This window comes from Ascaphus truei, chromosome 5 (genome assembly GCF_040206685.1).
Source record: "Ascaphus truei isolate aAscTru1 chromosome 5, aAscTru1.hap1, whole genome shotgun sequence".
Lineage (NCBI taxonomy): Eukaryota > Metazoa > Chordata > Amphibia > Anura > Ascaphidae > Ascaphus > Ascaphus truei.
The window spans coordinates 291,767,848-291,782,112 of record NC_134487.1 but is presented as its reverse complement, the minus strand read 5'-3'; the positions used below and the strand labels follow the sequence as shown (position 1 = coordinate 291,782,112).

General features: G+C 41.4%; 1 protein-coding gene across 1 annotated transcript; it reads left to right on the top strand.

Moving 5' to 3' along the window:
- Positions 1–443: 443 nt before the first annotated feature.
- On the top strand, positions 444–11,580 carry LOC142496170 (hemagglutinin/amebocyte aggregation factor-like). The gene is made up of 5 exons (XM_075602647.1): positions 444–589; positions 5,398–5,488; positions 6,838–7,023; positions 9,015–9,167; positions 11,402–11,580. The coding sequence occupies exons 1-5, from the start codon at positions 523–525 to the stop codon at positions 11,448–11,450; spliced, it is 546 nt and encodes a 181-aa protein (XP_075458762.1). The 5' UTR covers positions 444–522; the 3' UTR covers positions 11,451–11,580.
- The last annotated feature ends 2,685 nt before the right edge of the window (positions 11,581–14,265 follow it).

Genomic DNA, 14,265 nt, shown 5'->3' with positions numbered 1-14,265 from the left:
AACACCGGCTGGAGCCAGAGACTGACACTCCGCGGACCCCCAGCTATGCATGTAGGAAACAGAGTGTGAGTGCAAACTCTATATATGTTAATGTTGTTAGTATATATTACATTTTGTTACCTATGTTCTTGGTTGTTCTTTGCGCTTTTTTTTACAGACTATATATATATATATATTTATAAATGTGTGTGTGTGTGTGTGTGTGTGACCTCGACTAACACTTACACATATTCCTCTGCACCTTAACGTTACTGCTCCACTTATCTAATAGGGTAAAACAACCCTTAACTAGAAGACGAGATATCCTAATATTGTGCAAATATTTTGGATGGCAATCAATACAAATTATATGGTAAATAAGTGAATGTTATTGGCAGGGCGGCTGGTTATTATATTAGGGGCAGGCACTTGGGTTGGGCTATAAAAGCCCTGGGGATGTGGGACTGAACTGCTAACAAGAGACATCAAACTTCAAAGCTTCAGAACCTCCTTGAGATCCAGGCTTCCCACAGTACTGTTGTCATGAAGGTTATGCTGGTTCTGTTACTGGGTCTCACTGCAGCACTACCTGAGAATGCTTCAGGAGATGGTAACTTTGGTCTTGTTCTGTGATTGCTGTATCTTATGGTGTCTGTCACTTCTGCGCTTATTTCTGTCTCTTTATCGTTATACATTAGTAGGTATATAAAAAAATTTAATCCGAATATTTAATATGACACAAACATGTAGGTGATAATGTTATATACAGTGAATTGTACAAATACAAATGTGATTGAACCGAGGAAAATTGAAATTGTAATATCTCTTTATTTATAGTCGTTGGTATATTGTGCATATAGCTATCTGAGCTGTTTGGACTCAGGCTGTTATCCTCAAGATAGTCTAATATCTAATAAAATGTACAGATTAGAACAGTGATGGTAATAATATACTATCACTATTTGAGTCAGTGTACATAGGATGTATATATATATATTTACAATTATCTATGTTGTAAATCTATATTGGACTATAATCAAGTATTAGCTTAATCAGTAATATTTAAGCATTTATAGTCCAGTGTGTGTATTATATGATATGTTTGACTCTATAGCATTTAAATAGATATTTAGCACTTTATGCTTTAATTTGATCCCCTGGATATAGGGTTAATGTAGGGTTTTTATTTACAATAAAGTATCTGGAGGGCTCAGTTAGAGTATAGAAAATTATTCAGCAATTGCTAGAGATGTGTTTACATTATATCACCAAGTAACTGTGTATAATTGCTATTGCAACTGTTACTTCATATAGCTATATAATGTTTGCACTTATGTAGTCTGGTTAGTATATTACTAGATGGTAGTCCTCTATTAGCTGAGTAAGGTTTTGAATTGTTAATTAAACGAAGATACATTTGCCCTGTGCTGCTATTTTAGTATATTATAGGCAATTAGGTATTGCACACGTATTTAAGCATTCGATACTTTGTTTATTATTCTCCATCGGGAGCAAAGCTGAGCGGAGGAGCTAGTAGAATATTAGTTCCCCTCGGTATCACATGCTACTGACGTAATGACGTCAGGACGGTGACTGACACACGTTTCACGTATGACGCTTTCTCACAGGTCCCAAACAATTGTGTCCATATTTAACCCTTTCACTGCCATAAGGGCCAGCCCTTCATTGCATGGCAAATGCATTAATGGTCCCTGTCGTGGGGAAAGGGGTACGAGCCCCTTTAAAAAAAAAAAAAAAAGGAATACGCGTAAAATGCAAACAAGGGAAAGCGAATTTAAAACATGGCATTTGGGTGTGTGCTCAACTCTCAAAATTCTGGAATAAGGACGTTCCGTTTGTGAATAAAACTCTCATGGGTACATTTGAATAATCTTATTTTGTGTTATTATTTGGGAATTTTTGAAAAACAAAAAGATAATGTGAATAAGCAATCATTCCCTAAATTAGCGATAGTAACAGTGATCGTGGCAAAAATATCTTATATTAAGGAATTGGTTAACACCGAATGCGATTAACATAACAGAACTCAAATCAGAATGAATGTGGATTATGTTACATGATAGCAGAGATGCAATAAAAGATCTAGAGGAAGGAGTTACAAAGTCTTTTAATAAATGGGAGAATGATTTGAACTTCTTTCGACGACCCAAAAAGAATAGGTGATAAAGGTGTTTGAGGGATCAAGGTGGTTTCTATTAAAACACATGATAAAGTAGAAGGGGTGAATATACAAGTCAGGAAGAATAATATTTTCACATTATTTCTATGTATAGCTATAACCAGGGGTTTGTAGAAAAAAAGGAGTGAGCACTGCTAGTTTTGAAAATAGGCTAGAGGCAAAAATAAGTACAAAATCTATTTATTAGGGCATAATAATACTGAGTCCTCTGACCCGTTTCGCGCCCTCAAGGCGCTTTATAATAACCAGGGTTTTGTTTTCCAAAGCTATAAGAAGAGTCATGCTTTGTGTTTCATTGCGTTATGGGTTAATTGAAATTATGTGTGTGTGTGTGTGTGTGTGTGTGTGTGTGTGTGTGTGTGTGTGTGTGTGTGTGTGTGTGTGTGTGCGTGTGTGTGTGTGTGTGTGCAGAATAAGTTTTTCCCCTTCGAACTTTCTTTAATGCTGAAACTGTAATTTCTTTCTTTAGCTGGGCCCCTTGTCTTATCTATTAAACCCCCCATGTAGAGTCAGAGAGAGAGATGTACCGGCTGTCGGCCTTGAGAAAGATGAGGTAGCTTAGCACATGAGTTTGTGTAACCAAGTAACTGCGAGAAAAACAAGATAAAGAAAAGTATGATGTCCAATGAAGTAATAAGTGCTGACACTGTGATATTATGTATGCCCGCCCCTTCTTCTGGTATAAGGTAGCTTACTTAGAGCATACTGTACAGTTCAGTTAATTTATGATGTTTATGTTGCAAGCAGCCGCTGCAATAAAGTTTTTCAACAGATTATTTTTGCCTAAAAAGTATGTGTGGGACTGAGTTTTTCCACGACACAAGCAATAACATAAATAAGGGTGCTCAGCCAGTCATGAAGGGGTTAAGATAGGAATTGATAGGATAATTATTCACAATGTTATATAATGGAAATTGTTACATTTACTGACAGCAAAATGAACACTGTTTTTCTGTTTCTGTTTGTGTACGTGTATGATTTAATTTTGTTTAATTTAATGTTTGGTAAAACAGTTGTTAGATATAGAGATATACATATACTTAATGTTGTAGCTGCTTATATGGAAATGGTATACAGTATGATGTAAACATTTTGTTATAAAATATAAAGTAAAATAGTATCCATTTTTTTAAATCACCCATATTTCTCTGAGATACAGTTTATGACAGGTACAGGATCTGACAGTGAAGTGAATATTAGGGAAGTATGTGATAGAGGAAAATCAAGAGTAAATTTCCTTTATAGTAGAATAATATGTCATTTAATTTGGGATTTGACTGCACTGACACTTTACAACAATCACCTCTCTGCTATACTTAGTCCACATAGATTTACTGATATGAGCTACATACTATACCACATAAAAGAAAGATGGTGCTAAAAGCTCTTCTGCTACTGTAGTCGATAATAAAGTTTCAGCCGCTTGGTTACCCCTGATCCATTTTTTGAGGTCCTAGAGTGTCAGCTCTTGGACCCAGATGTCCGATATGCATTACTTTGACTGTGTGCAAATTATGCTACAATAAAGAATTACAGGTATGTGTGTTTTGCCTTTCCTGGGGTGCTGAGACCGGGAGATTTCTAGGCTGTAAGTTTCAGAGTTGGTTTGCTGGAGAAAGTCTTTACAGAATGTGTCTATGTATCGGGGTTCCGGAGTTCTGGGATACCCCAAGAGTTGGATCCGGGAATCAAGTGAGATTCTTGGATACAGCCGAGCACATTACTCCGGTCCAACTCTGACTCTGAAAACGTTCTTACGACTCACCGCCAGGATTCTTGATGCAGCAGCTTCCAGACAAGGTAAACGGGCATGACGGGGTTAATGTATACCTGCAATCATACACAGGGTCCCTAGTATACAGAGGGGTCCCTAGTAGAAAGAGAGGTGCCCAGATACATGCCCAGATACTCTGAAACCTGGTATAGGGGTTCAGGGGGTGCTCCAGCTATGTGATAAAGCTGAGAGTGGTTTTGTGTGTGTAAAAGTTTTAAAAGTTATTTTTCTAAAGTGTGCCAAGTATGAGGCTAGTGAGTGTAGGCAATATATACACTCACTCCATCCCTGACACCAGAATATGGACTTTTACATCTTTACCACACAAAAGACAGGACCCAGTATATTTTATTAAAGAGTTATATATAATAGGTATATATGCTGATAACCTGTAAATGAACTTTGGGATTTCCAAGTCATGGATTCCAAGAGACTAGCTGGCTACCAAGCTTGGTGCCTATGGGTCTATGCGGAGTCCGGTCTTGAAAGCCTCAGGAATGCCAAGTTGTTAGAACAGGAGGGGTACTGCAGTTCTTCTTGAGTACCCGCATCCTGGGCTAACACAGGGCTATCCGGCCACCATTTGCCAGAGCCCAGACTCTGTGGAGTCTGGACAGCGGGTGGGCTCAGTATGCAAAGAGGCAGAGGTCCCAGGTTGGCGCATGCCCCTTTGCAGAATGAGAAAAGTTACCTTCTCAGCTTTACAATACTGGCAAATCGGTGATTGGCTGGCAGGGAAATTTCCACGCTCTGATAGGCTGTAGAGTTTTGTGAATGGGACCCAAAAACCCATAAGAAATCTTGCAGCCAATCAGGTGAGCAGATTCCAAGCGCCAAACCATCAGCAGCAAATTCAAAGATGCTCTGTGCTGAATAGACGCGAGCCAGCTTCAAAGATTTTGACTCAAGAATTCTTCTAATTCCCACTTCTGAAGAATGTAGCAGTCACGTCTGGCTTTGCATGCCAAAATCAGTTCAAGGACTTTCGTGAGTACCTACCGGTCATTGGAAAGGGCTCCTACAGAGGTCATTTTTTAATAACATTTACTGCTATTACCCTCTGCGACACGTAATGCATATATAAATATATATATATATATATATATATATATACCCCTCAATCAGTAACACCTGCTCTGCCTCACCTGCAGTAATACGCCTTCACTCACTATTGTTACTCTCTCTGCCACACATATTGCTCTTTCATTTATTAGTGTTCTCTCTGGTGCAGACTTGAATACCTCCATTACTATCACCCATCTCTTTGTATTTTAGTATACTGTATTTTAATGACATGTCTTCCCTTCCAGTTAGTATTCCATCACTATTCCTAATAATCTCATAATCAGCATAGGAAGTTTCTTGGTAATCTCTTAAAAAAAATAAAATAATAATAATAATAAAATGAGATTTTATAACATCTATTCTTTGTATTTTTTTGTAGGAAGCACAAAAGATACAACACGAGTCAACAACTACAATCAACCTCTTAATTTTGTGTGTCCAGATCAGCAAAGCATCGGCTTAATCATAAGGTAACAGTGTTCCCATGCGATAGTGGGATTCAGTGTTCATGAATGTCGGAGTAACTGTATTGGTTCTGGGGAATACTAGATCATTTTGCAGGAAGAGACACATTTTGATGGACCAGCATGAGAGCTTGTCATAGATATAGCTCATTCATCAGCTCTCACGTCCTCAGATAGACAGCTCCCTCTGACAGCAAAGGGTTTGTTTTGTGTTGCATTGGTACATAAAGGCAGAGATCTGGCTGGATCCAGTAGTAGGAATTTTTGTTACTCATGGGAAGGAATAACAATGAGAGCCACTAGACAACTGGGAATTCCATGTAGCAGCAGGGCAGCCGACAGCGGCAGAGAGCTGGGACTACTATCCACCACTAACCACCTTAAGACACACTTGTTTAAAGAAGCATACGAGTAGCACCATGGCTAATACTATACACAATACACAAAGCTTGGCCCCCTGCAGATGCACTTACCAGAATGCCCTCCTACTGTCTCTGTACGTTCTCCCCACCAATTAGATTGAAAGCTCTTCAGAGCAGGGACTCCTCTTCCACAGTGTTACTTTTATGTCTGATGCACTTATTCCCATGATGTGTTAGTTGTAGTTATTTGTTATTTATATGATTGTCACGTGTATTACTGCTGTGAAGCGCTATGTACATTAATGGCGCTATATAAATAAAGACATACATACATACTATCCTTGGCCCGGGGAGTCAGGGGGCCCGAGTACCCTAGCATGTGCTACTGTAGATCTGCAGAGGTGTCTCTCAGAGGGGACCTGATGGGGGCTGGTGGATCTGACAGGCACCTCTGTGAACACCCTCTGACAGGCACCCCTGCGAGCCTTTCTGGAAGGCATCCAGCTGGGCCCCTCCATCCTCCAAGGCTGCAGGTAAGCACACTGTCTCACCCTCCACCTCTGTCATCTCCCTACCTACTCCCAGGCCCATAACCTCATTCCCGTCCCCCTACCTCAAAGGTACACAACTACCCCCTCCTCCCCCCATGGCACATAAATACCACCTCCTCCCCCCAAGGCACATAACTAACACCCCTCCTCCCAAGGCATATAACTAACACCCCTCCCCCCAAGGCACATAACTACCCGCCCCACCCCCACAGGACAATGAGAATGTACAATCAGAATAATATTCTCCTTTTGAATGTAAAATAAATTTGTAATTATAAATGCAGATTTTTTATTAATTCTAATGCACAATATACATTTTTGAACGTTAATTGTGTGAGAGGGGAGGGGCGCCAGGCTAAATGTTCGCCTAGGGCGCATAATACTCTTGTACTGAACCTGGATACTAGACACTTGTCATGACATCATCTTTATGTTCCTCCAGTGAGCATCAGGATGGCTACAAGGACCGAGTCTGGGATCTCGGCTGCAAGAAAACCTTCAGCGTAATTTCATTCGGCTACTGGACCCACTACGTCAATAAATTTAATGAAGCGTTTGACTTCACATGTCCGTTTGGCATGGTCATAACTGGCATGGACAGTTTCCACAATAACAAAAACGACAGGAGGTAAAGACACATGCTAGAGAACCCTTCATTTTAATGTAATTGGCTTCCTTCAAAAAATTAAATCCCCCGTAAAATCATTTATTTATTTGTTTGCAGTGATATTGAATATGTTTCTAATTTTGTTCTTCTCCATATTATTCTAATCTGAGCTGTTACTTATTGATCTTCTATCTCTTTGGCGAATGATGGCTGCATAATTAAAGGAAAAAACACAAGAAACAATTTATTGGCAATGTACCTTTATATACAAGGGCATACAGTGTTGTGGAGAAAGGTAGTCTTTCTTCCTTCCAAATATGCTCCATCCCATTTTCATTCTTCTATTGATTTTATTCAAAAAGTGTCCATTGCTGGCCAAGGCAAACATAGCTATCAACTTTGTCAAGTTGTATTCCAATATATATGTGTAACCCTCCTGGTCCGGCATCCTAATGAGTTTAAGTGCCTCATTCATTGGCTGACTCACTGTCTATTACCTTGTCAGGGTGCTGGATTCATGCAGGTCGGGCGTTGGTAATGTAATGATGGGCGCCAAGAACTTTATTCATACTAACAGTAGCTTTATTTATCATCGACGATAAAGGCTCAATCACAACATATATGTTACATCTGGTATAGTCATGTTAGTATTTATTATTGGTGCTTTCTGTATTCTCTTCCCTAGCTGCACCCAATCTCAGCCCGCTAGAGAGATGTTAAGGATTGACTCGTTATGGGTTACCTAATTGATCCCTCTGCTCTGGTATTGAATGTCATCTCATGTCCATCTGGGTGAGAGTCAGATATGGACCCTCCGATTGGGCTGATCCAGCTATACCTCGGGGCTGCTGCTTGGGGAACATATTCTAGGCATAGTCTTCCTCTATCTGAATCACAGGAGCCATTACTGGGGATGCTATCTTGGTCGGGCACTGTCGCTAACTATAAAACAATAAAGGGGATCCTTACCCTATATTTTAAGCTATAGAATTTATATTCTGAACATATAAGCACTATTCACAGTGAGATCCCTCCTTTGTGACTACTAATCACTACCTGTGATTCAGACAGAGGAAGACTATGCCTATAATATGTTCCCCAAGCAGCAGCCCTGAGGTATACTAGATCGGCCCAAGCGGACCGTCCATAGCTGACTCTCACCCAGACGGACATGAGATGGCATTCAATACCCGAGCAGAGGGATCAATTAGGTAACCCATAAGGAGTCAGTCCTTAACATCTCCCTAGCGGTCTGAGATTGGGCCCAGCTCGGGAAGAGAATACAGAAAGCACAAACAATAAACATGGCTGTATATATATATATATATGTATATATATATATATATATATATATATATATATATAAAGAAGAAAAAGCACCCGCTCCTTGTGTAAAACCAGTGAGATAATTTAAATTAACTGGACAAGATACAAATTTGCCCTCACAAACGTCCATTTAATTTAAGCATTTAAGACTTGTATTACCATAGCTATCCTATAGTAATTTGTACTGTGATTAGTACTGGCCAGGTATATATTCTCAGTCTTCACAATTGATCTTACATAGTATCACTAGCTGCATTTATTCCCTTATTGTTTGAGTACAACTATGTGAGTGACTCAATTTAGAGTCATAAGTCCCATCTTTCTTACTTTGTTTGACTGAGGTGCGGTCCGTTATCACTATAATCACTATAATATCTGTTACCGCTATTCAATTTGTTATATATATATATATATATAACAAATTTATTTGTTTATTAAATATATATATATATATATATCATTGACAACGCTTTTGTATGAAATGTTTATCTCAAAATTTTATACAACAGTACCTTTAACCAAGGCTTCCTATTTTATTTTTGCCTTGCCATCAGACACTGCAGAATATTGGTTTCATACTGGACAATATGTCAGCTAAACTTCAGAAGCCTCCCCCATGATAGGGACAGTTGGGACTGTGTGGTTGGGTTACTGGTAGCTCTTCGAATGACTGCCTTCTTCTCCAGGTGGAAGTATTACTGCTGCAAGGGGCATATGAAGGTCGACCATGACTGCCAGTGGAGCGAATACGTCAATGGTTTTAATGCTAACCTGAGATGGGAAGCGCCCACTGATTACTACCTTGTAGGAACAGCCAGTTACTATAATACCTTCAATGGGTAAGTATGTGTCTCCTGCAAGGGGAATCCCTTTTTAACATGAATATATTTTTCTCTTTCAGTTTTCTTTCCCAAACAGCCATTACTTTTGTTTTTGTCTTCTTGATTTACATAGTATCAGCACCGGCCCACACTGCTCATCACAATCTGACACTAATATGTTGGTGGGGAAATGAGTTTAAGACACTTTTTCTAGGGATCAAACAGACACTCCTTACAGTAATTATGGAATGATTAGGAAATACTCATTGGGAATGGATCGATGCTTGTTCCTACATCTATTTTTTATTCAAAGCTGAATTGTTTGTTGTTGATCAAGTATTAATTATTTGTATTTACTTAAAGCACCAGTCTGTGCTGCCTATTTCTTTTAGGGTGTATTGTTTTTTTATATTACCTGAACTAGAGCCGATTTATTGCTCGGGCGCCATGGTCAGCCTGGCACTTGCGGGGATTTCCCCAAGATCGGGTACAATTAAATATATATATAAATACACACACTAAAACCTGGGGACTGCTGCTTTAACCTTTTTAGTGCCAGGGTCTTGCGGCACGATTGACACCCACTGACTTCCGGCACTTTCGGGTCATGTGATTGCACCGGGAGCTATCACATGCTGCAACTTGCCCCGGATGCTGGAAATATAAGTGGCCGCGCTCCACTTGTATTTTGATCGATTTAGCTGGTCCGCCCCTCTAGAAAACGAGCAAGTGCTGATAACGTACCTGGTAAGTTATAGGGGCTTTTGGCATGCCAGGACCCATGCCATACTAGGTATGTTGTAAGAACAATGTAAGGGTTCCATACAAAACCCCCACAAAACACTGCCTACAGGTGTTACCGCGGCTCATGGCAATATGCCGTGGCTGGGGTGGGGTGGAGATGCAGCCACGTCCGGCACAAAGCCGGTAATATTTTACGGAAAGCAGAACCGCAGCAAATTTATTTATTTATTTATTTATAAAATATTTTACCAGGAAGTAATACATTGAGAGTTACCTCTCGTTTTCATGTATGTCCTGGGCACAGAGCAAAACAAATAATACATGGTTACAAATACAGTTACATAAATGAACAAGGTATACATTTATATACAAGACATTGCATGCACAGTTAAAGAAAATATATATTATGAGCGTATGAAACAGTTACAGACCAGATTAAAGTGTGAGACAGCCTTAGATTTGAAAGAACTTAAGCTGGTGGTGGATATGAGAGTCTCTGGTAGGTTGTTCCAGTTTTGGGGTGCACGGAAGGAGAAGGAGGAACGCCCGGATACTTTGTTGAGTCTTGGGACCATGAATAGTCTTTTGGAGTCTGATCTCAGGTGATAGGTACTGCATGTGGTAGGGGTGAGGAGCTTGTTCAGGTAGCTGGGTAGCTTGCCCAGAAAGTATTTGAGGGTGAGACAGGAAAGGTGAACTTTGCGCCTAGACTCTAGTGATGACCAATCTAGTTCTTTGAGCATTTCGCAGTGATGTGTGTTGTAGTTGCATTGGAGAACAAAACGACAAATTGAATTGTAGAGGGTGTCAAGTTTGCTAAGGTGGGTTTGAGGAGCCGAGCCATATACTATGTCTCCATAGTCAATAATTGGCATTAGCATCTGCTGTGCAATACGCTTTCTGACCAGGAGACTTAGGGAGGATTTGTTCCTGTAAAGTACCCCTAGTTTGGCATAGGTCTTGGTTGTCAGGGTATCAATGTGCATCCCGAATGTTAAGTGGGAGTCAAACCATAAGCCCAGGTATTTAAAACTAGTGACAGGTGTTAGGGTGGTTTTAGCGTTGGTTCTAATCAGGAGCTCAGTCACTGGAAGCTTTACAAATTTAGTCTTGGTCCCAAATACCATTGTTACAGTCTTGTCAGTGTTTAAAAACAGTTTGTTTTGGGAAATCCAGTTTTCGAGTCTCAAAAAGTCAGACTGAAGTATGTGTTGAAGGTCAGAGAGGCTATGGCTGTGTGCATACAGGATTGTGTCATCTGCATACATGTGTATTGAGGCTTCCTTACAAGCTGTGGGAAGATCATTAATGAACACTGAGAAGTGGGGATTATGAGAAATTCAATCAGGTTACATTTGAATGTAAAGATACAAATAGAAAGAAATTGAAGTTAGCTGCAGCTTTATAGTTCTTCCAGGTTTCTGCACTATTGTACTGACTGCTCATTTTAACTTGAAGATATCTCAGTCTGCGGCAGTCACTGTAAATATATTTTCTTTGTCCCACAGGGACAGACGTTGGAAATACCGATACTGTGCCAAGACTAAAACAAGATGAATCGACCACCGGAGCTACACGCAGTTTGCCGATACATAATCTGACCGGTGATTGTGCATATGATATTTGTGCTTTGGTCGCTATTGTGCCACTAATTGCAAAATAAACATTCAGATCTTCCTATAATAAATGATGGAATCAGAGTGTTGTTGTTTATTGTGACTAAGGGCCTCATGCAGTAAGCGCCGATAAGGCTTTTTTCGCCATTTTTCGGTAAAAAATGCCTTCCCGATTCAGTAAGCGCTGAAAAGAGGCAAAAATCAGCAATTTTGGTTCCCGATAAAAACTTATCGGCAGCCGGGTGCCGATAAGCCACTTTTCGGCACTTTATGAAATCGGCTGAATTCTAGTAGCCCCGATCAGCTTTTCGCTGCTGATCGGCACACTAGAATTGAGAATTTAACGCCAATTCGTCCCGCCAGCTAAAGTTGGCAAGTTGGTGGAGGAGAAGCATCGACAAGGTTGACACTTAGAAAAAATCAGGCCTTTTTCCTGGCTGGGATTGATGCCGGGGGTCTCCGGAGCTGATACCCATTAATACCAGCACCGGAGCCCCCCGGGATGCATCCGAGGCAGGACAAATGCATTTAAAGGCCACTTCATTACCTTAGCGGGTAACCGCTAAGGCAATGAAGGGGTTAACCAGCCGTGTCAGGTTTATTGTGGGTAGCGGGGGTGGGTGAAGGGGGTATTTGGCCCTTGTTGCTTGTTTAGGGCTTGCGGTGGGGTTGCGGGTTTACTTTACCCCTTCACGATCGTAGCGGTTAATACCGCCTCGGTCATGAAGGGGTTAAGCCCTCCCGCTACCCACCGGCAAGCCCTAAACAAACCACCATTGGGGCTAATACCCACTTCGGCCACCCCCGCTACCCACAATAAAAAAAAATACACTCACAACAGCGCCATACTAAATAAATAAATAAATAAATATATATATATATATATATATGATATATATATATAACCCCAACAACCCCTATACCCCCCTAACATACACATATATGCACATCAATGATACTATAGGCCGGCAGGGGCCCTCGGGTGTTAACCGCAGGCCTGCAGTACCAATTATGTGCCCCCCCAAATGAATGTCAAAACACATATATAAAGAAATAACCCCCCCCCCCCTAACACATACAGTATAGTAATGGGCACAATTACTATTATCCACAAATGGATAATAGTGAATGTGCCCATTTTAAATACATAAAGAACAATAAATACATTAAATACATATTGCACTCACACTTCTCTGGCTGCCACGATGAAGGCCATCCTCATCTTCAACACTGTCCAATCCCCCTCCGATGCTGCAAAACATAAACAAGAATAAAAACAGCCAATGTAATGTCCCCTAACCCCTTAATCACCATAGCGGTTATTAACCGCTACAGTCATTAAGGGGTTAACCCACCCTCACACACCACTCGGGAGGCCTACATACCCTCCCCCACTACCCCCCCACCCCGTGAGGCCTAACCACCCTCACCCAACACCCAGCCAGGAGACTTACCCACATACCCTTGGGGCCAATACCCCCTCCCCTCACCCCCAGTACCCACAATAAAAACAATATACCGGGTAAACGGCTGCCGGGTCCACAGGGGACACCTGCAGGGAAGAACCGGTGGCCCCACATCTGTGGGGGTGCCGCGGACCCGTAGGGACCAGCCGTGGGTCCCCAGACACCTGTGGGTCTGACACGGGGCCCCCCAGACATCCGTGGGCTACTGTGTAGACCCCATTGTGGCCCACAGTGACCCGTGGAGACCACCTGGTGGACCATGGCACCTGGCGGGAACCACCAACAGGCCTCCAGACCCTGTTTGAAAAATGGTGCTGGGCTACTGTAGGTCTGTGAGGTGACCCGTCAGGCCCACCGGGGACTCCCGTGGGCCTGGGGTATTAACCCTGTATGTAAAATAATAAATCATGTATTTATGGGGGGGCACAGGAGGTGGGTTATGCATTTAATAAATATAATGATGTTTATTGTGGGGCAGTGTATTGTTTTTATTGTGGGTACTGGGGGTGGGGGGAGGGTGTATTGGCCCCAAGGGTATGTGGGTAAGTCTCCCGGCTGGGTATTGGGTGAGGGTGGTTAGGCCTCATGGGGTGGGCGGGTAGTGGGGGAGGGTATATAGGCCTCCCGAGTGGTGGGTGAGGGTGGTTTAACCCCTTAATGACTGTAGCGGTTAATAACCGCTATGGTGATTAAGGGGTTAGGGGACATTACATTGGCTGTTTTTATTCTTGTTTATGTTTTGCAGCATCGGAGGGGGCATGGATGGTGATGAAGATGAGGATGGCCTTCATCGTGGCAGCCGGACAAGGGTGAGTGCAATATGTATTTATTGTATTTATTGTTCTTTATGTATTTAAAATGGGCAAATGCACTATTATCCATATGTGGATAATAGTAATTTTGCCCATTACTGTATTTAAAACCAGAGACAGAACATAAAATACAGACAGAGCTCAGTGCACGTCCAGTGAAACTCATACACGGTACAGTGCCTCAATATATATGTATAAATATCTATTAAATAAAATGGTCTTTTAGTTTAACATTTTGGCCAAATTGTTGTAAGCCCCTGTGCCACTGCACGGCAGACCACATTCTTCAGGGGTCCCCAACACTAATATAAATTCTTAATAACCTGTGCAATACCAGGAAGAATGATTTATAATAAATCTGTCAATATTAGTTGCAAAGTTCTAAGTCTGATTGAAGCTTTTATTAACCTCCTAAGGGCCTGTATCTCAGGAAGCAGGGGGTCCCCGGACCTGAAACCAATGCGGTTCAGCTCCGGAG

Bases quoted from the DNA above. Each gene is read 5' to 3' on its own strand.
- LOC142496170 (XM_075602647.1), top strand. From the start codon at position 523: ATGAAGGTTATGCTGGTTCTGTTACTGGGTCTCACTGCAGCACTACCT. The intron at 7,024-9,014 runs GTAAAGACACAT...CTTCTTCTCCAG, and splicing joins AATAACAAAAACGACAGGAG to GTGGAAGTATTACTGCTGCA. The intron at 9,168-11,401 runs GTAAGTATGTGT...TTTGTCCCACAG, and splicing joins TACTATAATACCTTCAATGG to GGACAGACGTTGGAAATACC.